This window comes from Scaptodrosophila lebanonensis, unplaced genomic scaffold (genome assembly GCF_003285725.1).
Source record: "Scaptodrosophila lebanonensis strain 11010-0011.00,11010-0021.00 unplaced genomic scaffold, SlebRS2 tig00000043-arrow-pilon, whole genome shotgun sequence".
NCBI lineage: Eukaryota > Metazoa > Arthropoda > Insecta > Diptera > Drosophilidae > Scaptodrosophila > Scaptodrosophila lebanonensis.
Window position 1 is genome coordinate 856420 of NW_022060545.1, and position 27121 is coordinate 883540.

Sequence of the window (27121 nt, forward strand, 5' to 3'; positions counted from 1 at the left end):
CGACATTTCTTTTTGTAGTTTTACGTCTTTTGTTTTATGCATGTATTTTATTGGAATTCTTTTGTATGAACGCGCCAAAGGAAAAGCCTCACAAATATTTTAAAAATTTGCATGGCTTGAACGACGACGCGCCGTCAGCCAGATGAAATCAGCCATCTGGTGCTGACAACAATACGGGAGGACGATGCAGGACGAATGAGCGGACGACGACAGTATTCATTGCATACTTTCTGGGGGTGTTGAAAATTTAATGCACACGTTTGCGGTCGTCTCCTATACACATTCACACACGCACACATAAACAAACACACACCGAAGCAACTGCAGCTGTGGACAAATACGTTCATGCTTGCTTCCTTCCTGCAGCTGTTACGCCCCATGCCGAGACGCCCTTCCTCTCTTGCTGCTGCCATACCTGGCCCGTCGCCAAAAGTGCACTTAATTGGCTTAACAAATGCCATTTGTTTGGGGTCACGTGATTGGAGCCGGCAGTGTAATGTAATTATTTGCGCACATAATTGTATTTGTTTATATTGCATGCATAAGCACACATACGTGTCTGTGTCTCTCATCTTAAACGAAGACGTAACTGTGTGAGTGAGCCCAGACGACAGCCAAACAAATGGGTGAATTGAGTCGAGTCGAGTCGTGTCTTGTCTAATAAGTGGCATTCATGCATAATTTATACTTTCCAATCGATGAGGAACGCACACACGCACACACACACATACACCCTTGCATGCATGCATGGAAGTGCAGACCGTTGAGTGCCAAAATGCTAATAAGTGCGTCACATTGAATAATTTAGTGCGTACTTTTGGGCTGCCATTTAATTTCACACTAAATTAAATTTGAAATTGACTAGAAAATGCCTTCAGCATCATGTGAAACCTATTAATAACCACCATCATATATAATCAACATTCTCCAGAATGTACCCAGCCACCACATAGTTCGCATTGAATGTATATACATAAATATTTTTTATTATTATTATTAAACGTAATCGTTAACTTAGCAACTTTCTTATTCTAAGAAACCCAACCTCGAGCACTTCCGCAAAAGGATTTAAAACATTGAATGTATAAATATACATATTGATAGAATCGAGACTGTTACGTATTCATTCAGCATATTGTGATTAGCAAACTAAAATCTTATATACATTTCTGTCAACAAACATTGACTGTCGACATAGGAATATATGTATATAAATTCTAAAAAAAAACCTTTTAAGCTAGAAAAGTCTAAGTACGAGAAGTCTAATCAAATTACAATAATAAGTATCTAAGAAACGCCTCCGCCCCGATGGAATATGATTTGCCTCTCGGCCAACTATGCTGTGGTTTTCATTCATTCATTTTCGTTAGAATCGCAGAGACAAATAATACTTAGTGCATAGCATAAATATTAGTTTCAGATCAGTTTTGCAAAGCATGGAATTGAAAATAGGGAAAAGCAAAAACAAAAAGATAATGTTGAGAAAAGCTGAAAAAATCACCACGAATATTGAAACACAGTGTTCGCCATTTGATTCATGGACTAACGGAAATGGCCTAGAATTCCCACTCCCTCTGCCTCTTAATAAACGTCACAGGTGTTTCGCTTTGATAAACAATAAATAAATTGTGATAAATAGTGGTGAACCTGCTCCATTGCTGTTGCTGGGCTCTCCGTCTGCAGCCAGGTGGTTCAGCCCACCTAACGACCCATAAAAACCATGCGTTGCTTTGCTTGTTGGACCAAATGCTGGCGTTCGGCTATTTTTGCAAATGCCTCTAAATCAAACTGGCCCAAGTAAAAGCACAATTCCAATAGAAAAAATACAAAATCATAACAACAAAGAAAAAGGGTCACAGACATACTAAATGTGTACTTTCGAAAAATCCACAGAGCTTTAGCTTTGATTTGGAATCTAGAAATAAATCAAAATATGAGTATAACCCGATTGAGGTATTTAAAGATTTATTTTCTAGCTTCACCAACTCTCAAGCGTTAAAATATAAAATGAATAAGAATGGAATACCAGAGTCGAGCAGGCACAACTCTTAAATACCCTAAACCCAGTTTTAAAAGCATCAATTTCCATCGTGTTTGTGTCCATTTGTATATCAGTTGAGTGCCAAGGCAGCAGGGACAACAGCTGTCGGGTATGAGCAGAGATTTCATTTATGGTTAGAACTTCCTTCAGAGTCGATCTGTCCAAATATGTTTTCTTGCCAATTCTCTGATATTTTATATAGTAGTTTTATAATTGCTTTTATTTTTTGATGTCGGATCTAAAAGAATCTAATAATTTTGTACAGAATGTTCATAGTTTTTTCAATTCATACATAGCTCATCATTAAAATTATTTTATACGAATACAAATTATGTTGATACTTTAATTATAAACGTTTTAATCTTTAAGAATTTATAACGTATACCTCATGAGCTCTGACATAAGGACTAAGTATATGGTCGTTTTGATATAATTTAGCATGCGAAATTATCAAACTTTTTCACAGATTCAAAACGAGAGCAAAAAATTGTTCAACATAAACTTTCGCAACGAGTCCAGATCTCAATTGAGGACCACTCAGCACAGACATTAACCCATTTAAACGACGCCGGTTCGAAGACAAACTTGATACATAAATTAAGGAGAGTTTATGCTAAGTTGGTGCTGAAATTACACGATGGCCACAACTTTTCATAAGCTCACAATTGTCGCAATTGCAGCCAAATTCATTTTATCTTTAATGCTGAAATTTAAAGCGGTTAAGAAGGCAAGCAAGCTGTTTAACATAGTCAAGAAAAAATAGCCATTTCGCCTTTAATGCAACGTAGACTCGCTTGAACAATACTTATCAAAGCCTGAAGGTCATTAAAACTCGAGTGCCTCACTTGAAAATAAGCAGTGAGAGGCAGAAAGCCAAAGCCAAGACAAAATGACCCAAGCACGGAGTCGGGATAACAAATGCAACAAAGAGTAGCATGCTGCTCTGTGTCTGTATTTGTGTGTGTGTGTGTTTGTTTGAGACGCACACCCAATTATGAGCGCAAAAGCTCAAGTGCAACAACAACAAGTTAGCAAACAATGCTGCAAAAACTGGAGGACCCCCCTCCCCTATCACCAGCAACAACAACAAATAATCATATTAAGCATAAAAGCATAACTGGGAACTGGGTCACACAGACTTTTGATCAGACTTTGGCTGCGAGGCCGTCGACCAAATTTACGCACACACACACACACATACATTATAATTATACTATAAACATTAGTTTCGTATGTGTTCGAATAAATTTTGAATTTTTTTCCTGTGTATACTGAGCTTACGGCCACTCCGACCCCAGCGGAAGTTGCGTGCTATGGCGAAATTTTTGACACAGGTCAAGTTGTTGAGAAGTGAACACAACGCACGGTCAATACTCAGAGCCTAATAATTCATATTTTATGGTGCAGACTAATTACGCACGAACACAAACACACATAAATAAACGATTATCCGACAGACAGTGGAGACAAATGGAAAAATGGTTTGGGAAAACAAAGTGTATAGCAAAAACTCCACTAATATCTTCATATTTCTACTTGTTTTTATAAAGAGGAGAAGGAAAGGAAAGGAAAAGTTCATTCGAAAATAAGTATAAATAGTAAACGCAATAATTGCCACGATTAATATCAATAGAGAAACCATAAAAATCAATGGCAAAAAAAAATCAAATGATAAGCTTAAGCTACACGAATTCCCGATTTCATCCGTCTCGAAGATCAATTGTTTTAGTGCATTAATTATTAATTTTGTGCTCGAACATTAAAGTGTTTCCATTCTGTCATGTATATATTAGAAAAATTTAATTAATTATTTTAATTACTCTACCCAACTCTTATCAAACAGTCACTTGAATATTCAAAAAACTGTAAGCCCTTCCCGCCACACTTTCAACTCTTTTTCCCGCTCTCGGCATTTAAAAGGCTCCAAAGCGGGCGAAATATGTTAAGCTGGCAACACTTGTGCTGCTCATTGTAGTGGCGACCTGCTGTTTGCAAATATGAGCCCAATTGGTATACGCTGTTATACACTGTTATACGAATTTGTGTAAATATGCGCAAAGAATGTTCGAATAAAACTAATAAGAAACACAATTGGTTACATACATACGTACACACATATCGCTGTATGTTAATGCACGCAAAATTCATAACAGAATTTAAACGTTGTTAAGAAATGTATAAAAAATTGTGTACTTACATTAATACATAACATATGTAAATGCAGATCATTTTTATTACAAATCTATTATTAAACTGCACACACTTTTACAATCACTTAAAAAAACAACAACAAAAAACACTAAGAACTTGATTCTAAATCACTTACATACCTATGTATGTAGTATATACGCACATACATATGTATATTTATGTTCATATGTATGTATGTATGTACATACTTCACAAATCACGTTCACAACACATAAAAAACAGAGCAAAAAAAGCCGACATAGGCACACACACTCAAGCGGCAGTACGATTTATATTATTTTATATGCATTTTCATATACAACGACAAATTTATACTAATATACTATTTAAATTAGAAATAAATACATTTATTAATGTTTTTTGCGAAACTAAACACACGCGCAACGCGGGCCGGCTTGACAGTTTTAAGCAAAACTAAAAACTGCTTATCTTCGTGTTGCACACACGCACTCTCTCTCCCTCTCTCTGCTGAGTGATGCTCTCTTTTCAAATGAGAATGACAGCAAAGAAATAAAAGACAAAGCAAAGCAAATTTTACTTAACAGTTAATCAACATGGTTGAAGACAGGATGACAATAATGCTTTAATACATAATATATCGATATTTATTAACATTTACAAAAACTAAACAAGTCTGCCGAAGTTTTGATTAAAAAATTTTTAATTGACAAATTTTATAATTTGAAAAATGTTAATTAAATAACAATTTGCATGCATCCCCTTTGGTATGATGCTTGCTACGCCCATGCCAGTTGCTTGACAGCTTTGATTTTTGATTCTTTGCTTTCACTTTTGCATTCTAAGAGAGAGACAGCTGGCAGCTGAAGATCAAGGCTTAGTTTTGCGCGGATTGGTGAGCGCGTCGTATTGTTTGCGTGGGAGTTGTCGAAAAATTTGTTAAAAAAATGCTCAAGTAAACGTTAAATATTAGTGAAATTATGTACAACTTCTATGTATTCAGTTGTATTAAAACATACTGTTTATATATGCGAATGGCGGAAATAAATTGATGAGTAAATACATACGTCCTTCATCAGTCTGAACACAAAGCAATTGCTTTTGAAAAAAAAAATAAAATTACTACTGTAACGACGCGTCTTGTTACTCTTGAACATAAAAAATAAAACAATTATTTAGTTGTAATGAACCATATTTTTAAAAACAATACCATTCACCCGTCCCATTGTACCTCACCCATTTGTCAGCCGATTTTGCATGTGATTTGATATGCTTTTTGTTCATTTGTTGTTTTTTTACAGTGTCGCGTTCTATTAAACCTGCGCACCTCACAGCCCTTTGAGGAAGTGCTCGAGGATTTGGGTCAAGTGTTGAAAATTAATGGCGCCAAGAAAATGTACACTGGCACGGGTCAGGAGGTAAGTGGTAGGAGGATACAGTTGTTGTTCGTCTTGTCCTTGACGCCCGACATAATAGCTTAATAAAGTGCACGAGTTGTGAAAATGAATGTCACAAATTGTCGACAATTTTCTCCCATACATATACACACAAATACACACACCAACACACCAACACACATACACAAACACACATACAGGTTCGCAGTTTCTCGCAGCTACGCAATGAGTTTGCCGATGTGGACACATTCTATCTGGCCACTGGGACAGCGCTCATTGCCGGCTCCCCCATTCGCCGTTCTCGCTCGCGCCCCTCTGTGGTGGCTGCCGCGCCCATATTGCCCACGGAGGACCTGCCTAAGGTGCCATTACGCGGTGCACGTCCGCGCAGCAAGAGCCGTCCACGCATACTTTATGCCCCGGAAAGTGAGATTTTGCGTCCCAACGGTGAATACACCATGCTGGACATCATGAAAGAGGAGCCCACAAAGGTGACCATACGAGGCTTGCGTCGCACTTTCTATCCGCCCGTCCATCACGCCCCGGCAGATAATTCGCCCCCGGACAAAAAGTTGCAGCTCCAATGGGTGTAAGTATTGAAATATTCAAAGATAGCATAAATGAGTAGGTTTTTATACCCTGTACCCGTAGGGTAAAAAGGGTATATTAGGTTTGTGCAAAGTATGTAACATGCAGAAGGAGGCATCTCCGACCCTATAAAGTATATACAGTGAATCAATAAAGTCTTGGCACAAGCAGAATTTTTTATGAAAAACGTATTTAATACTTATTATTAATGGGCTTTGAAAATTTTTTGTGATGCAGTTAGTAACATTTGGTAATTATCTACACAACACATGTGAAATTGTTCCGCTATCTCTCATACAACTGAAAATATACAAGAAAGAAGAAAGAAATAGCTTGAAAACACATCAAAAAAGTCTTGGCACACAGCATTAATTCGTCGTATATTTGCAAATATAACGGTAACCTTTACACACCTAATATTTTGTAACACCGCCCTTAGCCTGGATAACTGCTTCTAAGCGCCTACGCATACTTCCGACTAAGTTGGATGTCTCCAAAGGAGTTATTTCTGCCCATTCCGTGCGTATAGCATCTTTGAGGGAATCCTTTGATGTTATTTTATGTTTGCGTATTTTTTTTTCCAAAATGTTCCAAATATGCTCGATAGGATTCATATCCGGCGACTGTGGGGGTGTTTTTAATTGTTTGCAATGCCATATAAGCCATTCCTGCACCAGATACGACGTATGCTTTGGGTCATTGTCCTGTTGAAATTGCCAACTACGTCCATTTAACCCCAATTTCTCCGCACTTGGAAGTAAATTTTCTTTTAAGATATTGAGGAACACATGTTTATCCATTTTTTCATTAATGAAGACCAAGTTTCCGACTCCAGATGCAGCTATGCACCCCCACACCATGACATTTCCCCCACCGTGCTTAATTGTTTTGATTATGTTATTTTCTTGGAGTTCTTTGTTAGGCTTCCGCCAAATTTTTTGCGCGCCATCTGACCCAAATAAGTTGTATTTTGATTCGTCACTGAATATTACACTATTCCAGAATGATTCCGGCTGATTTAAATGGAGCTTAGCGAACTCCAGTCTCTTCTTCCGATTTTCTTTCGAAATGTAAGGCTTGCGACGGGGGACTCTTCCATGGAAACCAGCTCTGTATAATGTGTTCCGTATTGTTTGAGGGTTAATATTTTCTTTAAAGCGTTCCTGCATTTCATGGCATAGTTTGACCGCAGAAAGCCTTGGGTTTTGTGCCACCGCAGCGACTACTACCCGCTCCTGGCGTTGTGTAAATTTTTTTGGCCGCCCGCTTCTGGATTTATGCTCCACTTGGCCGCTTTCTATGTAGTGCTTTATAATGTTTCGTACACTTGAAAATGGTTTGCCAACTATAGTGCCAATTTCGCGATAACTTTTTCGCTGGACATAGAGATTTATAATCATTTTACGGACTTCTACTGAAATTTCCATGCCTCCACCCATTTTGATCGCTTTGTCACCAACTTAAGAGCAAAACTAACTTCAAATCACAAGGAAATGGAGGAATGAGCAATTATTGAAGACAGAGTAAGAAACAGATCAAAGAAAATTGAAAGGTTACCGTTATATTCGCAAATACACGACGAATTAATGCTGTGTGCCAAGACTTTTTTGATGTGTTTTCAAGCTATTTCTTTCTTCTTTCTTGTATATTTTCAGTTGTATGAGAGATAACGGAACAATTTCACATGTGTTGTGTAGATAATTACCGAATGTTACTAACTGCATCACAAAAAATTTTCAAAGCCCATCAATAATAGGTATTAAATACGTTTTTCATAAAAAATTCTGCTTGTGCCAAGACTTTATTGATTCACTGTATATTCTGAATCAGCATGACGAGAGAAATCGATCTAGACATGTCCGTCCGTCTGTCCGTCCGTCCGTCTGTCCGACCGTCTGGATGAACGCAAGGATCTCAGAAACTATAAAAGCTAGAATAACCAAAGTTGGCATCCAGATTCTCCTAGGTCCGAGTAAGGACGAGTTTATGTTTTTTTTTTTAATTTCCCCCCCTTCCCCCGCTACAGAATTTTGTCAATAGCGTCCACATTTCAAATGCTACCTAAACCAAACTTTGCACACAGAATTTATATATAATTGTCTACTGTTGTTCAAAATTTTATTCAATTCGGTAAATTCTAAGAAAAGTTATTAGCTAAACAAATTCTCGCCAGTACAACCCCCCCAAACTGCAGCAACAAGTTCGCTCTTCTTCTTCCTCTTTTTGCTGCTGCTATGGGCGCATATAACTCACTGACGGAAGTTTACCTGGGTGCAGGGTATTACACTGTCGGGCTTGCTCGACTGTAGCGTTCTCTCTTGTTAAAGTGTGTGTTTTAAGCAAAAATATCAGCCTATTTCTTTAATAAGTGCAAATACTTTACACAACATTTTTTATAAATTTATCAATCTCTATCCGTCTGTTTGTTGTAATTTCAACAAAATGTTTACAGCGCGAAACTACTATACATTCCATTGATGGAATAGAAGTTTTAAGGGCAGTTCCTTCATACAAATTCAAATTAAAAATAGATAAATTTTTCATGGCAGGAATTGCACTTCCACATCGATTTAAGAAAGGATTCACGTTCTAGAATGTTCTTCTAACAAGTTTAAAGAAAGAAACGAATAAAATCCGAAATGCAATATCATTCTCATCATGTGCTTATGCCCATGAATGGATCTTAAAAAAACAGACTCAAATTGCTTTTAAACTATGGATTTCAAATTGTTCCTATTTATCACATTTTTCAAGCCACATTTTAGAAAAATATTTTATAATACTTTGAGATAAAGAACTCAATAGTTAGTTTGCTATTTCTGGTTGATATAGTGATAGAATATATTCCATTTAATATGATTAGAAGCCGTTTAGTTTCCAAATGTATAACCTAAAGCACTCATTATTACTTTGCAGGCACGGCTATCGCGGCATCGACGCCCGTCGCAATTTGTGGGTTCTACCTTCCGGGGAGCTGCTCTACTATGTGGCCGCTGTGGCCGTGCTTTTGGATCGCGATGAGGATGCACAGCGTCATTACACAGGCCACACTGAGGATATCATGTGGTGAGTTATGTCAGAGAGAAAAATGATGAGGAATTATAATAATCTCAAATCTTTTATTCTTCGTTCAAAGCATGGATGTTCATCCGTCCCGTGAGCTTGTGGCCTCAGGTCAGAAGGCCGGTCGCGATCGCAAGTCACAGGCACATGTCCGCATTTGGAGCACCGAGTCCTTGCAAACTCTCTATGTGTTTGGCATGGGCGAGCTGGACAGCGGTGTTACTGCTGTGGCCTTCTCGCAATTGGTAACATGCACTTCCTATCTCAAAACATTAAAGAAGAGGCTTTAACGAATTCGATTGTTTTATCCAGAACGGTGGCAGCTACATTCTCGCTGTGGACAGTGGACGTGAGAGCATCTTGTCTGTTTGGCAATGGCAATGGGGACATCTGCTTGGAAAAGTCGCAGTAAGTAGGAATATAGTGATGTTATCATTGGAGAGGAAATGTAAAAACTTTGGTTGTAAACCACTTTATAATGGGATCACCAAAACAATTTAATTTGTTCCACATTTTCGAATTTGTGTTTCAAGACTCTTATCATTCCTCGATTCATTTCATAATTAGAACCCTCTTATCTCAATATCGTACTCTCGCCTTACAGACTCTGCAGGAGGGATTATCGGGTGCCGCCTTTCATCCATTGGACGATAACCTGATCATCACACACGGTCGAGGACATTTGGCGTTTTGGCATCGTCGCAAGGACGGCTTCTTCGAGCGCACGGACATTGTCAAGCAGCCATCGCGTTCTCACGTCACCAGCGTACAGTTTGAGCCGGATGGTGATGTCATAACCGCCGATTCGGATGGTTTCATTACAATCTACTCCGTGGATTCAGACGGCGCCTACTTTGTGCGCACTGAGTTCGAGGCTCATAACAAAGGCATCGGATGTCTGATAATGTTGGGCGAGGGAACGCTGTTGTCCGGCGGCGAAAAAGATCGCAAAATAGCAGCCTGGGACTCGTTGCAGAACTATAAAAAAATTGCAGATACCAAGGTGGGATTTTCACCAACAACTTTTTATTTACAGTATTGATTCGCATAATGTTATATATCATTAAAAATGGGCATTTGACACTAGACTGCAGACAAGACTAGACTATTTGAAGGCAGTATTGGAATTCATCTGCAGTTAGTGCCTTGGACAAGACGTGTTTTTGATTCACTTTCTATATTTCCACTTCAAACTAACGTCTATTTCGCACTTTTTTTTATTATTATTATTATTTTTTTTTTTTTTTTTTTTGAATAGCTTCGGCTTCTCTTTTATGAGAAAATGCAGTTTTCCGCTACGTAAATCCGCACATAGAACAAAATCAGGCAAATATGTGGTGTGGTTGGTGCGATTTCTTTATCAAGTTTGACCGATGAGCCCCAGTTATTCGCTTAAAATGCGATAAATTGTTGAATTGGATAAATTTGAATCCATTTCCATTGCTTATACTTACGATTTCGGCTGGCTTTTGATAAATTCACAAGCTTTTTTGAATGGTAGCTCGTTGTCATTCAAGACATCACAACCATTCATGAATTACGAATACTACTCGTACACTCCGTCTTAAGATAAACGATGATCTATTTTATTTCAAAGCTGAAACGTTTCCGAAAAAATCTTACCGAGAACTGAACTTAAAGAACCTAACATTTGCTCTTTGCTGGATTGCTATTCTGCGATAACTCGGCTTCTATCCAATTGTACTGAAATTTTTACAAACCAGAATTTTAAAAATTCCTGTTTATTTTGGGATGCACCTTTCACGTAGACCCCATTACAAGCTCACTTATCGCCACCTTCCAAAACGAATTGTTATAGACAAATAAATTATCTATAGACGGCCTATCCGTGCCCATTTGTATACCTATTATTCCGGAGAATGAAAGCAATTTTAAGACAATTTCATAAAAACTAAAAACATACATTATTGAATTTCTTTTTCCGAAAACTTTATAATTTCCTTTTGACGAAATTAACATATAAATGAAAAAATACTAAGTCCAATATTTTATGAAGCTATTCGAGCCGGAATTGTTTTAGCCCTCAAATTTTTGTTCTGAAAAAAGTTTAAACTTTTTAATACTTCTTATAAAATAAATAAATAAATGCATAATAGCTTATCACTTAATAATACACCATTTTTATCCATGGGCGACCTTTTTCCGATAAGATAAGATCGCTATATTACACACTTACTTGTAATTGGAATAAAGAATTCACGCCTTAATAAAATATGTAATAATTAATTGTTCAGTTGAGCTTGGACTTAAAATGACATTAAAATATGAAATCGGTATCTCTGATTTGTGCTTATAGCTTCCCGAAGCGGCCGGCGGCGTTCGGACCATTTATCCACAGCGACCGGGGCGGAACGATGGCAACATCTATGTTGGCACCACACGGAACAACATCTTGGAGGGATCACTGCAGCGACGCTTCACGCAGGTCGTCTTTGGTCATGGGCGTCAGTTGTGGGGTCTGGCCGCACATCCCGAGGACGAGTTATACGCGACGGCCGGACATGATAAGCATGTGGCGCTCTGGCGCAAAAACAAACTCATTTGGACCATACAAACGGGCTACGAGTGCGTGGCCCTGGCCTTTCATCCATTTGGCACGGCTCTGGCTGCTGGCAGCACGGAGGGCCATCTGCTGGTCATCAATTGTGACAATGGAGCGGTGATGTTAACGCTGCGCGTTTGCGGCTCACCCTTGAACTGTGTGTCCTACAATCAGGGTAAGAGCTAACACACTATAGAATTATATATAGTATATGAAATATGATTCGATTCGAAGGGTACATTTTATTTGAAGTTGCCTTATACCTTATAAAAGAATGGTCCTTGAAATTCCTTTCAGTCGGTGATATGATTGCCATGGGCTCGCAGAACGGCAGCATTTATCTCTTCCGCGTCTCTCGCGATGGTTTCTCTTACAAGAAAGTGAATAAAATACGCGGCTCTCAGCCGCTGACACACCTGGACTGGAGCATGGACGGCAATTTTGTGCAGACAGTGACCATTGATTTCGATCTATTGTTCTGGGATGCGAAGTCTTTGTCGCCAGAGCGCAGTCCCATTGCCATGAAGGACGTCAAGTGGCTGACCAATAATTGCACAGTGGGCTTTCTAGTGGCCGGTCAATGGAGCAACCGCTACTACAGCACCGCTAACACCATTATAGCCACCTGCAGTCGCTCCGCAGCGCAGGACATGCTCGTCTCTGGCGATGCAGAGGGCTATTTGCGCTTATTCAGGTGAGACTAAACGACAAATGGAAATAAAAATGTACTAGGCCTGGAAGACTTTCATTTAGAAGCGTATGCCAGAAATCTCTAGAGATTGTTTTATTTTTAACCGACTTAAAAAAAAACCAAAAAGTCTCTCAATTCGACTGTATTTGTTGTTACCTCAGAATTTTCGACTGGGTGAACCGATTTTGATTTTTGTCCAGTTCTGACAATTGCATTCATGAGAAAACCATGTATTAAATCCGAAGTTGTTTTTTTTTTTATTTTGTTAAAATGTTGTATTATTTTATAGATAAATTAAAGCTTAACTTTGAACTGTTCCTATACTCCCCTATTTAACTCATCTTTTATAATTCAGGAAGATACTAACCATAGTTTATTTCTAAAATTATTGCTATTTTAATAAAGTTCTTTTGCGATCAATTTAATATCAAATATTTTATCAAATCGAGTTTTGAGGCAACTGTAAGATTTTTCGGAAGCACCTACTATAAAAGGCTGATAGATTCTAAATTCTGCTAGAGTTCGAAATATCAAAAAATATCCAATATAAATTAAAGACATTACATATTATGTATGTATATATTATTATTCGAAATTGAAAAGCCATTAAGTCTGATTTATTTAACAAATAAATAAATAAATAAAAGCCATGTGTGTCTTAGTAACATTTCAGCTTCAGATAACAATTTCAATCTATGATTTTTTGTAACCTTTCTAAACATGCTTCTTTGCCAGATACCCCTGCATCTCGCCTCGTGCCGAATTCCACGAGACTAAGGTATATTCAGGAATGTTGGCCTGCGCTCGCTTCCTATGTGGTGACCACACACTCATTACTGTGGGCGGCACAGATGCCTCCCTCATGGTCTGGGACATTGTTGAGGAATAGCTGAAATGGCCACCGTGGCGCTCAACTGCACAGTACGAGTCACAATATACGGACTACTGGCGTCGACGCACGTCGCGCGTTTCCTCCACATTGCTGGACAGTGATTCCGTTGACTATCAGTAGGTCCTCCCATCGGGCCCCCCGAAACCACGACCTGTGCAGTTCCGCTTGCATAAACAACTAAAATATATAATTGGCCAGAATTACGTTTGGTTTTAGTAAAAGAAATTGATTAAAATCGATAACATTAAATTAATATTAGATAATTGCACAATTTATTACAAGAAAACAAGTTACGAGAAGCGCTCAAGAACGTACTCCAAAAATCTAAAAATAATGTTTAAATATTTTCCTCAATTTTATTATACTTTGTAAGTTATAATTTTATTTTGAAAGCTAGGAAGAAACTTTTTATACACATATAGTTTAGCGAACGAAATGAATCCAAATTATTAATGAAACAGAAAAGCTGGAAGCTATATCCTCTTTTTCAAACTTCAATTATAAAGGAAATTTATTTATTTATTAATAATTAGTGTTCCTCAAGAAATCGTAAAAGTTCTTCACTGTCCCTACTTGAATTACACTTGTAAATGAAGAAAATTTTTGGTTATATTGAAATAAATTTAGGAACCTGTTATAAACTATTTACGTAAACGAAGAAATTTTGATAAAGAAAGCAACGGAAAGGACGAATCGTCTTTGTTATGTCCCTACAGTTCCTATCAGTGGATCTTTTCAAAAGCGAATTCCGTTTTATTTATTTATATTTTAGTACAATTCAGCAACATTGCGTGATTTTTGGATTGTATGAGACTTCATAATAGATTTTTGTGGGTACTTATTGACCAACACTCGTATCAAAAATTGGTAATTTTTGAGAAAATTTTATACACAAACGAATTTGCACGAGCACCCAAAAAAAAAAACACCCACAGGAATGGCTTCCAAACCACAATTCTTCCGTTAACGCTGCGTCTTGCATTTTTTATATGCGTTTTTATTTTTTTTTACTATATACTTCCGTTATAACTACTGACAGACTTTAATGCCACTGGTGGATAATAAACCTAACTCCAAAATATAAAAAAGTTCATCTTCCAATCGTAGTAATCTCATTGTTGTTGTCGTATCCTTTTCCCCTTCCCAAACGAACGCAGTATCAGTAACTTCCACACATTCTAAAATGGACACGAAACCATGAATAAAGAAAAACAAGTGCACTTATATATTAAATATATATATATTAAAAAAAAAAACAGCATCATAGTACATGTATATGTATTGTTATAGCAACTTTTAATATAAGCGTTGAAATAAATAAACGGTTTTAACAAAAGGAAATTAATGTTTAACTTTTTACCAAATAATCTAACAATATAAATGGACATGTTGACACAATTTATTCAAAAATCCCGAACTCATTGGCTGATATTCATTGTGGACGTCTCTGAGCTGACGTCGGCTATGTGAAATGAAGCATCATCAGCAGGTATATCGTCCTCATCGGTATAGAGACGACGCAAGCGTTCTTTATAGCTGAAAATAATTATATTTATATTAGTAGAAGGTATTTTTCGAGTTTAGTTTGTGCACTGCGCTTACAGCTCACTATCTGGATTGTTTGCCTGATTACGACACTTGTCCAACTTCTTTTCAATGGCCTTTACTCGATCTCGATCTGGTTGTTGGTACTGTTTCACCATAATGCGTATTTCTGTAAATTGTGGAAAGGTTGTTATTCACAGCTTGACGGACTTGTTGTCTTTACTCACTGCGGACGGCATCGATCAGGCCCGGAAGTTTCTCCCGCGCCGAAACAAATAGTAAATCCGTCACATAACTATCTAGATTCTCCTGTTCTTTGCTGGCGGCGTGAAGCACAGCCGCCAAACCAAGCTGCGAGGGCGTATGCAACAGACACGCATCCGTAAAGAATGTTTGGTCAATAAAACTGTCGATGTGCGGACGCAGCCGCTCTGGATTCTGCATATTGCTACGTGTCTAAAATACAGTAAAAGGTCGAAATTTTGTTAGCATTATTCACAGCTACTTTAAGACTTACCTTTATGTCTATCAGAAAGCCTTCGATCGGCCTAAACGGATTGTGTATGGTTAGGTAGTAGTTCAATTGACCAATTAGCAGAAGTTCATTGGAAAGCACAATGTCGGTGGCCTTGTTGCGATCGCCTTTAATGTTGTTTACAAACTGATAGATGGAAACATTAAACTCCTCCACTTTGCAGGCAACAAACACACACGTGGCGCTGGGGATGAAATATTTCATTAATCTGCCTCTTTTTAAGCTGAAAAACTTACAGTATCTCCTTTGGATGATAGTCCATGGGCGTATTATTCAAATAGAAGCGTTTAAAGTAATGAAACGCAGTGCCTACAACGCACTTGGGCATGGTGGGCTCAAAACGCCGGCAAAAATCGGCGAGGTAGACTTCATATTGTTTAAGCAGCAGCCGCTCTTCTTCGGGCGTGAGGAAATAGTCTTCCCGCCCTTGGGCTTCTTCTTTGTGTAGTTCTATATATTTGGTGTTTTGCTCCACGCGGAACGCCTGCAGCAGTGTTTCATTTGCAAAGGTCCAGGATCTCTTCTGCGAACTAACAGGATACATTGCGACTAATCAGGCTGGAAACTAAAACATAAACAAATGTGAAAACACCGGCATTGGTTGCCACCTGTCTGAAAAAACCTGATGTCAGCTACCATACCGTATTGGAATAATCATAGCACTGAGCTTTAGTCGGCATGTTTCTAACAGATGGTGTTTTTAGGAAACAAGGGCGAAAACTGCCAACTTGCGCGATAAAAATGCAGTCCGAATAAGTAAACACAATTGCTTTTAAGAAGAAGCAGCGAAAACATTTAATCGTTGTTGGGGTAGAGGAACAAAACGAAAACAAGCTTTTTAAAGTAAACAACATAAAATGCAGGAGATCCTCTATTCGCTGGACGGCATCTTTTTTGGTCTTTCCGGCTACTATTTGGCAGCATTGCTTGTAAGCGCTTTAATAGCGCTCTACTTTACCAATTTCTTCAAGGACGATGTAAGTAACTCAAAACATCCCTGCATTTGAAGCAATGCAATTAAATGCATACACACTCAGGAACAGGAGGACGAGGGATTGGGCGCTGATGAGGTGCGCTTAGAAGATGACCCGAAAATACAGGCACAATTGCGTGCTCGCCTACAATCCGAAATCGACGACGACGAAGCCTACGAGGATGAGCTGCTCAGTGATAGTGAAACGGAGCAAGGATCAGGAGGCACTGCAGCAAAGTCTCCGTACCATTATAATCATCTTGTGAGCAAGTTCAAGACCAAACGGTACCAACGCAAACTGGAGAAGAATCTCACACCCAAGCAGATGGAGGAAGAGCGACGGTAAGGGAACAGATCGGGATCGGGACAGGCTCATTATCTCCAACTGATCTAATGACATTGTTATTCCCATAGCATTGAAAGTGAACAGCTGGCGGCTATATTCGATTTGCTGCGCAAGCAGGAGGCCGAACTCAATCTCAATGGCATGAGCGAGGTGGACTTGAAGGAGCAAGTAAAGCTGTATCGTTAAAAGGCCGCTAGTCCTAAACACAAACTCTTTTTACCTGAACTTGTGATTATATTAGTTGCATATTGTCTCGATATTTGCGTAGCTTAGGCAGCGGCAATCCGTAATTCAATTGATGGAATAATTAGCCATCAAAAACAAACCCCATTCGGCACAAAACAAACTGATACCCTCCCGCATAACTTCAATTTATGATCAAAGCATTGCAAATTTATTTTGGAGAGATTTTGGGAAATAATTAGCATTTTTTTAGAGCCAATATTCTATAATCTTGACGGGTTTGTTGTATGGGTTTTTGATTGTTTGAATTGTGAAATATTATATAAACTTTGCCCAAGCATATCTTAATATCAAGTGCCACCAATTTGTAGATTTAGTTTTCGGTTCAATTCAAGGTAGCTTCCGACTACGTTTTGACATATGATTTACCCGGTCTATATCTAAATAATTTCATGAATGTGATAACATGGCTTCTTAATGGCAACGATGTATATTAATTTACTTTCATCTTTCTTTGATATAAAAATTAAAGTTATTTGATAAGATTTTGATCTGTTTGATATTAATAATACCATTTTCAAGGGTATTTAGAATGTCAAATATCTATAGTTAAAGTGTTGGTGCCAAACTGCTAAAGATAACGCGCAATTAGATTGATTTTTTCTTAGATTCTAGCACTTAATCATCCCCCTAGAAACGCATTAAGTATGAATTGTAAATGTTTTACAAAAGCAAGATCTAAATACCCTGTATAATTACAATAAATTAGAAAACCACTTATGTATGTATTCCATTTAAATAAACTCGGAATGTGTACACTCGTACATATATTTATTTGTTAAATACAAAATGTAAGTATAAAAAAAATTCAAACGAAGATCGGTCAAACCCACGAAACTTTTAGGGAGTCTAATTATTAGGTAAGTAGTAGAGTTAAAACTAAATAGGACATTTTAGTGCTGGACGGACTGCTGTAAAATCTTCACAACAAGATATTTCAGTCCAAAGATTTGGCAATATCTTATACTCGTAGCAATAATGAAGCAAATTAAAAATTATTTCTATACAAATTTGATGTTAAGGCTTAAATATTACGGGATGTAGAAGCTTAAGTGCTAGTGGAATGATATGCAATATGTTAGTGCCGTCAAGAGTGGTCAAGATTAGAAGTTTGGTGTCTTGCAATATTATAGGAATATTTTCATTTTTCGAACCTCAATGAACAATTATTTGATAGCACTTAAGAAATGGCTCCAATCTTAAAGAGACCTCGTTGGTTCCTCCTTAAACGACTAACTAACAAATATATATTGTATGTATCATCTATATAATATACCCAAAGGCGTGAAGGGAGGTGAACCAAGTTGGATTTGTTGAAATTTTGTTATTAATCATATGCATCACTTATTATTTAAACGAATTGTGCATTATTAAATCAAAATTTAAATTCTTTGGCCCCCCTTTTAAAAAAAGCGGCCTACGCCCTTGTATATACGAATAAAATAAAGCTGCCTGTTCAATTAAATCTTGTTAATTTTTGAGTGGAAATCTTTTTAATTTAAAGTCATTATATGAAGAGTTTTTGTTAAAAAAGAAATATCACCAGGAAACTACTTTCCGAAGCATGTAAATTTACTTTCGAATTAAATAAATAAATAAGAGAAATGCATTATTTTTGTTATCAGGAAACTCTCTCTTTCTTGTAATGCGGGTCGACAAGTCATTTCTTCCAATGTCAAACCATATAAATAGCTTTGTAGAGAAGTCAGAATCGAGCTAGCGAATTTCGGATTACAAGTACCTCTGAAGGTCTAGGAAAAATATTGTTTGTTCCTATACTTACAAGTATGTATAAACAAAAAAGTCTATAATACAAAACATTTTAAAAGAGATTGTATCTATGACAAATATGATTATGATATGGTATTTCATTCTATAGGATTTAAGATATTATTTATGTGAAACGAAGAAAAGTTGTTTGTTAACGAGTTTAAAAATTATTTATTGGGTGGGCGTATGAGCTGATTAATCTCGGACATATAACTTGCGTGTAATCTATTTTCATATTCCGGTTGAAAGTTCCAGAACAATTGCATTCTAAATTTCACTTTTCAGTGAAGAGACTGAAGAGCATTCCTGCGCTTTATAATAAAATTTGTACCCACATCCTTAACAACCTCGGATATTTTACTATTTCAGTTGAACGTTTTAGAACAATTGCTTTAAAATTTTCACTTTTCAGTGAAGGGATTTGAAGAGTATTCCTGCGCTTTACAATAATAATTGTACCCACATCCTTAACAACATCGGATGCTTGGAATTAATGGAAAACTATTAACATAGCAACCGGGACTTGTTGTAGCAACCCAACAAGCTATTTTCATATTTTCAACAAACGCTAAGCCGGATATACATATTTTCAAAAATATACACGAGATAATTATAGGAGGATATTAAAATAACAAAATGGTAAACTTTGTATATCCCGAGGAGTTGTACTTTTTTGTGGAGAGCATTCGGGCCTTTAGCGTGCGCGAGGTGGGCGGCGAGAAGTGGCTGGAGGTCCACGAAATGATCATAAAGCTGAGCCAGCAGGCGGCCCTAGAGGCTGCCGAGCAGCGGGAGGAGGAGGTCAAGGAGTTTCTGATCTCGCGCGACAAGCTGCGTCTCCTAATAAATGAGATGTATTGCGTAAATCTGTGGAAGACGCGTGTACTGCCGCATCTGTTGGAGATCGATCCCAATCCACAGGCCACATTTCTCATATATACTGTGCTGTATCATGAGGCGGCGTCGGTAGCTTTGTTGGACATGTCTCTCTACCATCCCAGTGGCTGCGAATCCTTGCAAGATTCCGTGCTGGATCTCGTGGATTACTGCGCACAGGCTGTGTCGCAGGTCATTGGCTTGGTGAGCATGGGCTACCATGAGAACGAGTCCAAGCTCGATGTCGATGAGGCCGTTTTGACCGAGCTGGAGCGCCAGAAGAGAGACCTAACCTATAAGATTGGTATGCGTTGCATCTCATTGCTGAACTACATGGCCGACAATGCGGAACTCTTCCACTTGGGCGCCACACGCCGCTTGCTGGTGACTCATGACATACCCTGGTTGATGGCTGATGTGCTCAGCTTTCGTCCCTGGCAGCGTCGCACCAGTAAGGGACTACAGAAATTCATCGACGAAAAGTGGACAGCCGTAGAGGATGCGGCCAAAATTGTCAAGCCCGAGGCACAGGCTTGGTTCTGTGTGCGCCAACTACTCCTGAATCCCAAGCTAATGGCGAACTATGCCCTCAACGAGGCTCGCTGTCAGCAGCTCTCCAAGGTGCGTAATAATAATAATACTGTTCTTAAACAAGCTCTCTCTTTACCATAAACCTATTTACTAGATTATATACAAAGCATAAAGTACAGTTTTACTTACAAATAGTTAGGCTCAAGACTGAACATGTTCTTCCATAACTCGTATTAATAAGTCTAATTTGTCTCTCAATATCGCCAATCTAATTCAGTAATACTGAGTATAGACTTAATCATGAACCTATTTACAAGATTATATATACGAAGCATACGAAGTAAAACTGTACACTTCCAAATAGTTTTGCTCAAGACTGGACATGTTCTTCCAACTTGTATGGTATTATTGTACTGGTATTATTAATATCATTCATAACTCGTCTTAATAAGTCTAATTTGTCTCCCAACGACGCCAATCTAATTCAGTAATATGTACTTAGTATAGACCATAGAAATTGAAAACTATTATGTTTCATAACCTCAATTTATTCTACTCGATTTATCTGCATTTTATTTGATTTTTAGCTGCTGGGATTCATGCACGACACGCTTTTGGATCAGTTGCCCGTGCTTATAGAGCTAAAGCAGTTTCTTAGCCGCCTGACGCTGAGCGGCAATACGAGTGCCAACAAGGATCAAAATCTGCTGCTGGAGGATGTGCCCATAATACAGGAGCAGCTGCTGAAGCAAGCAGAGCTCGATGGCGGCTTCTACCAAATAGCACAGGCGCAGGACAGCGTTTTTCTCAGCAAGGACAAGGAGCAAATTACCGCGCTGGCCACACGCCTGAGTGGGGCCTATAGCACGGATCTGTTGTGCGAATTAGAGCAAAACATGGCCGATCTGCAGATGAAGACGTTGGCCGGCGAGGACAAGGACAGCGGCGCAGGCGGTGATGCCGATAGCAATGCAGAGGCGTCAGAGACGGCATCATCCGCCACCCATAAATGCGCCACTTGTAAAGACAAGGCCGCCAAAAAGTGTGCCACGTGCAAGCAGGTCTACTATTGCTCACGGTAGGCGAATGAAGATTTTACTGTGAACTCTTCTAATTACATTTCACATTTGTTGCAGCAACTGCCAACTGAAGGACTGGCCACAGCATAAGGAGGCCTGTCTCGCCAGTAATTAATTATTTACTCTTTTCTTTTGTAACTTCTATTTAAAGCACGTTTAATGAACATTCCAAAAATCAAACTTTGTGGATTTCTTATGTTTTTATTATTAGAAAAAACTTCGGCCATTATCTCATTTTGCGTGACCCAAACACGTTCCTAACGTTGCACGAAAACACACACACGCATAGTTTAGCTGTTTTGTCTGAGATGATCCCTGACAACATCCAAGGCGGGTGTCTCCTCACCGTAGTCCTTAATGACAACCACTGAGCAGCCGCAGACCTTGCGTGGCTTGCCCTCCTTGTCGATTTTGCACAGACCAGACCATTCGCCCAACTTCTTGTGCGAGTCGACACGAATCAGGGGAATCTCGTGCTCTTTGCAGAGAGCTGTGACAAGCTTCTTGTAATTGGGTTCATCGAAGGATTCGGCCAAAATGCAGAGCGCAGCTTGACGCCTGTTGGGAGACCACAAACAAAATAAATTTCATTAAAAATTGCTCCAAAATGTTCAACACTTTGTTGAAATATATCGATGCTCAGTAATTGGAAGATTCAAATCAATGGAAAATTCATAAACACGGACCAATTAATATCATCAGCGTGGGCTCTACATATAAAAATAAGCGGCAAAAATACCGGTTTGTTTCACTTACTTGTCCAAAGCCTTGCAAGCCTGGTGAATGCCATGCACGAGTCCATCGGCAATAAGCGACTTCTTCAGGACTTCTTGCAGGGCTGTATTAATATCCATAGCACCGCCAACGACGGGCGCAGCAGAGGGCACATCACTGTTGTGTTGTTTTTGTGAGACACGCACATAGAAAAGAAAATGAGAAAAATATGCTAAATTATAGTACCGCATCATCAAAAATTCCCATCATAGTTGCATGTATGTAAATTCAGTAATTGGAATGATATATTCAACCAAAATTCATAAACACGGACCAATTAATTTCATCAATAAACAAAACTAGCAGTTTAGTTTCAATTATTATAATTCTATAAGTTGCACTTACACATCAACGTCGGCCATATTTCAAAATTAGGTACGCGGATGCACTGTAATCAAGAATAACTTTATTAATAAATCTCATGATGTTCCGCAATTTCAAGAATTATTTTCGCTGTTGCGGCTTCAAAAGAAAATTCTGCTTTCGTACCTTTTTGACAACCGGAAAGAAAGAAACCCAAGGCGGTGACAGCCGACTACATGCTGTATGTAGTTTGACAGCTATCAGCTGTGTGCCATTACATGCAGACAAAAGTTGGCTGCTATAGAATGCGAAACGATTATTTGTTATCGGCCCGTTAGAAGCATTAATAATTAAAATTGACTAGATTACATAGTCAATTAAAAACTCTGTACACATAAGCACTCGTAATTGTAAAATTTAAGTAAATAGTTCCAAAACTTAAGTGAGATATACTTAGAACAATTAGTAACAGGAAAAACAGCACAAACTTGTCCCTTTTCGGAGCTAGAAGATCTCGGAACCCAAGATTGGTTATTCTACCTGTATTTTTATCCGAAACCTTTGATTTTATACAGATGGACAAACTTACGGACATGGCTATATTGACTCGTCGTCTATATATGTACATATATATGATAATCAAAAATATATACCTATACTTGTGGGTTTAGCCACACCTCCTTTTGGATGTAACATAAATTTGAATTAAACTAAGCTAGTTTTTTTTTGTGCAGTTAAAAAAAAGACTTTATGTGTTAGACCATAACAAATGCATTGCTCTTATTATTTATTGTGCCAACGATTTAATGCATGATTCAAAAATGAACCTATCAGCTAACACATTAAATTGAATCAGATTGCGCTTTGAACCTAAAGCCCCGCACAGCTGATTGTGTACTGCTACTGCCAACATTAGAATGAGTTAGCAGGCCCATTCAAACATCACCGCACACGTGTTGTTGTATGGGAGTGTATGGAGTTGCAACTGAAAGGGCCATCACAACAACCAAACAAAAAGAATTCGTTAAATTATTCAAAACTAACGCCTGATAACGAAACAACCAACCACTAACAATTAAAGCATTAGGTTAATTGTGGAGTTGCAAGAGCTGTAACTCGCGTGTATTTATGTTTACATAAGCAAACGACACCAGCACCACCCAACAGCCACATCGAAAACAACAATAATGACGGACACGCTTCGGTAAGTTTTCGGATAAATAGTTTGATAAGCTATGTATGTATGTCATATATATAATATGCACCTATCTAATTGCCCAATAATTTGCAATGATATGTGAAAATCGTGTGCAAGCTCACTTCACAACTATGGAATTTCTGCGTTATCGTTATCTGTAAACGTGAACAGCAAAAAAGATATTGTAGTTTGGCCGACCAAAGTAATAGACTCAAGCTTGCCAGGGCCTGTCTATAAATTAAACAAGTGGTTGAAGTAAAAATTGGCCCGACTTTTCAGCAATTGCTTAATATTAATTTATGTCCGCAATAAATGCTTCGGTTATCGCGCCTTAGCCTCACCTTATCAGTGACGCAAGTAGCGTCTCGACACAGTGGTATACAACCAATAAAACACATACTTTAAATTACTTAAGCAAAGTTAATCCTATAGGGGATTAGCTTAGTTTGTACTTAAGCTTTAATGTTGAAAAGGGACTTTCCCTGATGAAATATTTACAAACAAATCATTCATTACGAATAACCTCTCATTTGATCGTCAATATTTTGAAAGAGCTACACACAGTACTTTTTATTTAAATTACTAATAACAATTTTAAACAATTTTTGATTTATTTCAAATTATTTTAATTAAATGCATATAAGATTCAATTTAAACAAATTCAAACCGGTTGAATATTCGTGAATTCTTTCTGAATTATATATGTATATACATATGTATCTCATCTCTACAAATCAAAGTTGACATATTTTTCAAGCCAGCACTGTAAATCACAATACATACATATGTACTATATTCGTAAAACTATACATACAATGTGTATATGTTTGTATGTATGTGTGTGAGTGCTTACGGATGCGGGCCATCTCGTGGTTCATCGGCAACTGATTGTCTGTCAGTCTCTTAATTCAATTGCTAATTGTGTGCTCCGAATCTTGAAAACATTCTAAGGTTCGACGGTAGAGCATTCAGTTATCGCAGAAAACAGCCAAAATGAGGTTCGCTGCTAGGGGTCGCATGGAAACTATTTAAATAGAACCCTGGAAATAAATAACTTGGCTATGTTTTGCTTACAGAGAGGGAAGTTTGGTGGGACTAGGCAATCCCCTGCTGGATATTTCGGCCGTTGTGCCTTTGGACTTCCTGCAGAAATATGCCATGAAAGAGGATGATGCTATACTGGCAGAAGAGCGTCACATGCCCATTTACAGGGAGCTAATTGAGCGTTTTCAGGCCGAGTTTTTAGCCGGTGGTTCTGTTCAAAATTCGTTGCGTATTGCACAATGGATTATTGGCAAGCCCAAGGTGGCCGTCTTCTTTGGCTGTGTGGGTCAGGATGACTATGCGAATATTTTGGCGGAAAAAGCTTGCGCCGCCGGGCTAGATGTCCACTACCAGGTGAAGTGTGACACCCCCACGGGCACCTGTGCCGTCCTGATAACCGGAACGCATCGTTCGCTCTGCGCGAATTTGGCGGCGGCTAACAAATTTACTATCGACCATCTGGATATTCCTCGCAATCAGGCACTAATAGAAAATGGTCTCTACTACTATATATCGGTGAGTGCTTGAGTTCAATATGGATTTTCAGAATTTGCGAACATTTAAAAATTCATCAAACCTCAGGAATTTGTAGACTAAAATATAAGCCAACAAATCGACTTATGGGATCAATATCGATATATAGTTTATAAGTAAATATAAAGAAAAGGTATTACGATTTTAAAAAGGGAACATTGTTACTGCGGGTTATAAAAGATTATATATGTATACTATATATCTTAGTTAAGTCTTGCTTGTAAGTCTGTAAAAAAATTCGAATTAATATATCTTCCACAGGGCTTCTTCTTGACCGTCACACCGCCGAGCATAATGCGCGTAGCGGCCACTGCCCATGCCAGACAGCGACCTTTCCTAATGAACCTCAGCGCACCATTCATATCGCAATTCTACATGGCGCCGCTGCTGGCCGTTATGCCCTATGTGGACATTATATTTGGCAACGAGGCCGAGGCCAAGGCCTTTGCCGAGGGCCAGTGCTGGCCCGCCGATGCCGATCTGCGCGAGATTGGCAAGCGATTAGTCGCACTCGATAAGCTTAATCCGAAGCGGCCTCGCATTGCCATTCTGACGCAGGGCTGCGACCCTGTGCTGCTGGTGCAGCACGATTCGGTGCAGGAATTCCCGGTCACACGTTTGGCGGCGCATGAGATTGTGGATACCAATGGCGCTGGGGATGCATTCGTTGGTGGCTTCTTGTCGCAGTTTGTGCAGGGCAAGTCGCTGGACGTGTGTATACGGTGTGGCAATTATGCGGCCGGACACATTATCAAGAATCCTGGATGCACGTATTCGGGCAAGCCCGAGTTTGTCGAATAGACGGGATGGAACGTGGCGGCGCACAAAGCTACCTGGCGAGAGAAACAGACATGCACTGCAAGACACACACACATACACACCACAACATTATACACACACACCTACACACACACACACACAACAACAACACACTGAGAGCGCAGGTGCGGATATAAAGAGAAAAAACAAAAAAACACTGATTGGCAATTGCCGTTATTAAGTGTATGATGTTTTAGTGATTAAGGCGTTTTTGAATTTTTGCTATCGCTGATAATTGTTTGTATATATGTATGTATGTATAGTCGATTATACTTAGACACACACACACACACCCACAGCCGAATGAACATGAACAATAACGCCGCACTTGACTTTCAGAACTTGTGTTTTATACATAGATAGAGCAATATTCGAATTTAAATTGATAATAAATGACACGCGCGAGAATCACAGACAAAATTTTGCACAATTCAATATTTACATTTGTTTGCTTATTTTTCTAAATAAAGGGCGTGGGGTGTTATTCGGTTTTGATCCAAAGCTGGGGAGTCTTATTTCTTGGACAGCTTCAGCCGCCCGAAATGGATGTGATTTTTAAATGGTCGGGTTCTTTCCAAAAAAGAGCACTTTCTTGGCAGCCCAGTTACTGATAAACCAAAAGTTTAAAACTGCACTTCATTTGAATTTGTCGAACAACAATCCAAATTCGAAAATTACAATCAAACACTTTGTAATAAAGAAATCAAGCGAGTGGCCACAGTAAATAATTTTAGGTATTCAAGTTTCGACCTTTATTTGAACACTTTTTATCAACTGATTAAAGAATTTAATAAGATTAATTTATTGCAAATCATACTCAGTTGCAGTTCCACTATATTATAATAATTCTATTTAACTTTTCTTATGCGCTCCAAAAATCGTTGGCAGCTCTGCAAACAATTTGCCTATTTCGATAAATTTGTTTCAAATAATAAATGTGTAAACAAGTAATATTTTTGAATTTAGTTAGATCTAAATAAAGTAGAATATAATGTTGAGCATGCGTAACACTGAAATCATTTCGCTGCATAGCACAGTTGAGAGCTACCTTAATTCTAAATTTTGACCAGATCAGCCAAACATCACCCACCAAGGTAATCCGGAACTGTACGGATCGCTCGGGTAATTCAAGATTGATTCAGATTCT

General features: G+C 38.4%; 6 protein-coding genes and 2 non-coding genes across 9 annotated transcripts in view; 4 read left to right on the forward strand and 4 right to left on the reverse strand.

Moving 5' to 3' along the window:
- Nucleotides 1-13719, forward strand: part of LOC115622852 (echinoderm microtubule-associated protein-like CG42247) — a 31375-nt gene extending 17656 nt beyond the window's left edge. The window contains exons 3-11 of the mRNA XM_030516935.1: nucleotides 5512-5628; nucleotides 5808-6196; nucleotides 9112-9261; nucleotides 9332-9503; nucleotides 9571-9666; nucleotides 9863-10261; nucleotides 11576-11996; nucleotides 12119-12515; nucleotides 13248-13719. Coding sequence (XP_030372795.1) covers nucleotides 5512-5628; nucleotides 5808-6196; nucleotides 9112-9261; nucleotides 9332-9503; nucleotides 9571-9666; nucleotides 9863-10261; nucleotides 11576-11996; nucleotides 12119-12515; nucleotides 13248-13401 — 2295 coding nt within the window. The 3' untranslated portion in view covers nucleotides 13402-13719. The remainder of the gene's footprint in view (nucleotides 1-5511; nucleotides 5629-5807; nucleotides 6197-9111; nucleotides 9262-9331; nucleotides 9504-9570; nucleotides 9667-9862; nucleotides 10262-11575; nucleotides 11997-12118; nucleotides 12516-13247) is intronic.
- Nucleotides 13720-14729: 1010 nt separating this feature from the next.
- On the reverse strand, nucleotides 14730-16051 carry LOC115622965 (cyclin-H). The gene is made up of 5 exons (XM_030517115.1): nucleotides 15721-16051; nucleotides 15467-15668; nucleotides 15177-15405; nucleotides 15007-15118; nucleotides 14730-14940 (listed from the first exon to the last, which is right to left on the reverse strand). Exons 1-5 carry the CDS (start codon nucleotides 16026-16028, stop codon nucleotides 14823-14825), a joined length of 969 nt encoding a protein of 322 aa, XP_030372975.1. The 5' UTR covers nucleotides 16029-16051; the 3' UTR covers nucleotides 14730-14822.
- A 232-nt stretch (nucleotides 16052-16283) lies between these two features.
- LOC115622878 (matrix-remodeling-associated protein 7) lies at nucleotides 16284-17469 on the forward strand. The gene is made up of 3 exons (XM_030516971.1): nucleotides 16284-16461; nucleotides 16522-16799; nucleotides 16872-17469. The coding sequence occupies exons 1-3, from the start codon at nucleotides 16342-16344 to the stop codon at nucleotides 16987-16989; spliced, it is 516 nt and encodes a 171-aa protein (XP_030372831.1). The 5' UTR covers nucleotides 16284-16341; the 3' UTR covers nucleotides 16990-17469.
- Nucleotides 17470-19394: 1925 nt separating this feature from the next.
- Nucleotides 19395-21482, forward strand: LOC115622597 (zinc finger MYND domain-containing protein 10 homolog). The gene is made up of 3 exons (XM_030516595.1): nucleotides 19395-20313; nucleotides 20811-21301; nucleotides 21360-21482. Exons 1-3 carry the CDS (start codon nucleotides 19453-19455, stop codon nucleotides 21415-21417), a joined length of 1410 nt encoding a protein of 469 aa, XP_030372455.1. The 5' UTR covers nucleotides 19395-19452; the 3' UTR covers nucleotides 21418-21482.
- A 1-nt stretch (nucleotide 21483) lies between these two features.
- LOC115622599 (40S ribosomal protein S12) lies at nucleotides 21484-22464 on the reverse strand. The gene is made up of 3 exons (XM_030516598.1): nucleotides 22422-22464; nucleotides 22059-22193; nucleotides 21484-21860 (listed from the first exon to the last, which is right to left on the reverse strand). The coding sequence occupies exons 1-3, from the start codon at nucleotides 22436-22438 to the stop codon at nucleotides 21593-21595; spliced, it is 420 nt and encodes a 139-aa protein (XP_030372458.1). The 5' UTR covers nucleotides 22439-22464; the 3' UTR covers nucleotides 21484-21592.
- Nucleotides 21937-22007, reverse strand: LOC115623297. Its single transcript, XR_003995397.1, has one exon. It is a non-coding gene; the product is annotated as a small nucleolar RNA U18 (small nucleolar RNA).
- On the reverse strand, nucleotides 22300-22369 carry LOC115623298. Its single transcript, XR_003995398.1, has one exon. It is a non-coding gene; the product is annotated as a small nucleolar RNA U18 (small nucleolar RNA).
- An 847-nt stretch (nucleotides 22465-23311) lies between the features above and the next one.
- On the forward strand, nucleotides 23312-26411 carry LOC115622598 (adenosine kinase). Of its 2 annotated transcripts, none has more exons than XM_030516596.1 (3): nucleotides 23312-23583; nucleotides 24654-25137; nucleotides 25417-26411. In XM_030516596.1, the coding sequence occupies exons 1-3, from the start codon at nucleotides 23567-23569 to the stop codon at nucleotides 25954-25956; spliced, it is 1041 nt and encodes a 346-aa protein (XP_030372456.1). In that variant the 5' UTR covers nucleotides 23312-23566; the 3' UTR covers nucleotides 25957-26411. The 2 variants fall into 2 exon arrangements, with proteins under 2 accessions (XP_030372456.1, XP_030372457.1); XM_030516597.1 differs by lacking the exon at nucleotides 23312-23583 and adding an exon at nucleotides 24490-24575.
- The last annotated feature ends 710 nt before the right edge of the window (nucleotides 26412-27121 follow it).

Excerpts from the sequence above, each read along its gene's own strand:
- LOC115622965 (XM_030517115.1), bottom strand. The coding sequence starts at position 16,028 with ATGTATCCTGTTAGTTCGCAGAAGAGATCCTGGACCTTTGCAAATGAA. Across the intron at positions 15,669-15,720 it reads TATCATCCAAAGGAGATACT|CGCCACGTGTGTGTTTGTTG; the intron begins GTAAGTTTTTCA and ends TTTCATCCCCAG. Across the intron at positions 15,119-15,176 it reads CCTGATCGATGCCGTCCGCA|AAATACGCATTATGGTGAAA; the intron begins GTGAGTAAAGAC and ends CACAATTTACAG.
- LOC115622878 (XM_030516971.1), top strand. The coding sequence starts at position 16,342 with ATGCAGGAGATCCTCTATTCGCTGGACGGCATCTTTTTTGGTCTTTCC. Across the intron at positions 16,462-16,521 it reads CCAATTTCTTCAAGGACGAT|GAACAGGAGGACGAGGGATT; the intron begins GTAAGTAACTCA and ends ATACACACTCAG. Across the intron at positions 16,800-16,871 it reads CAGATGGAGGAAGAGCGACG|CATTGAAAGTGAACAGCTGG; the intron begins GTAAGGGAACAG and ends TTATTCCCATAG.
- LOC115622597 (XM_030516595.1), top strand. The coding sequence starts at position 19,453 with ATGGTAAACTTTGTATATCCCGAGGAGTTGTACTTTTTTGTGGAGAGC. Across the intron at positions 20,314-20,810 it reads GCTGTCAGCAGCTCTCCAAG|CTGCTGGGATTCATGCACGA; the intron begins GTGCGTAATAAT and ends TTTGATTTTTAG. Across the intron at positions 21,302-21,359 it reads CAGGTCTACTATTGCTCACG|CAACTGCCAACTGAAGGACT; the intron begins GTAGGCGAATGA and ends CATTTGTTGCAG.
- LOC115622599 (XM_030516598.1), bottom strand. Across the intron at positions 21,861-22,058 it reads GCTTGCAAGGCTTTGGACAA|GCGTCAAGCTGCGCTCTGCA; the intron begins GTAAGTGAAACA and ends GTCTCCCAACAG.
- LOC115622598 (XM_030516596.1), top strand. Across the intron at positions 25,138-25,416 it reads GTCTCTACTACTATATATCG|GGCTTCTTCTTGACCGTCAC; the intron begins GTGAGTGCTTGA and ends TATCTTCCACAG.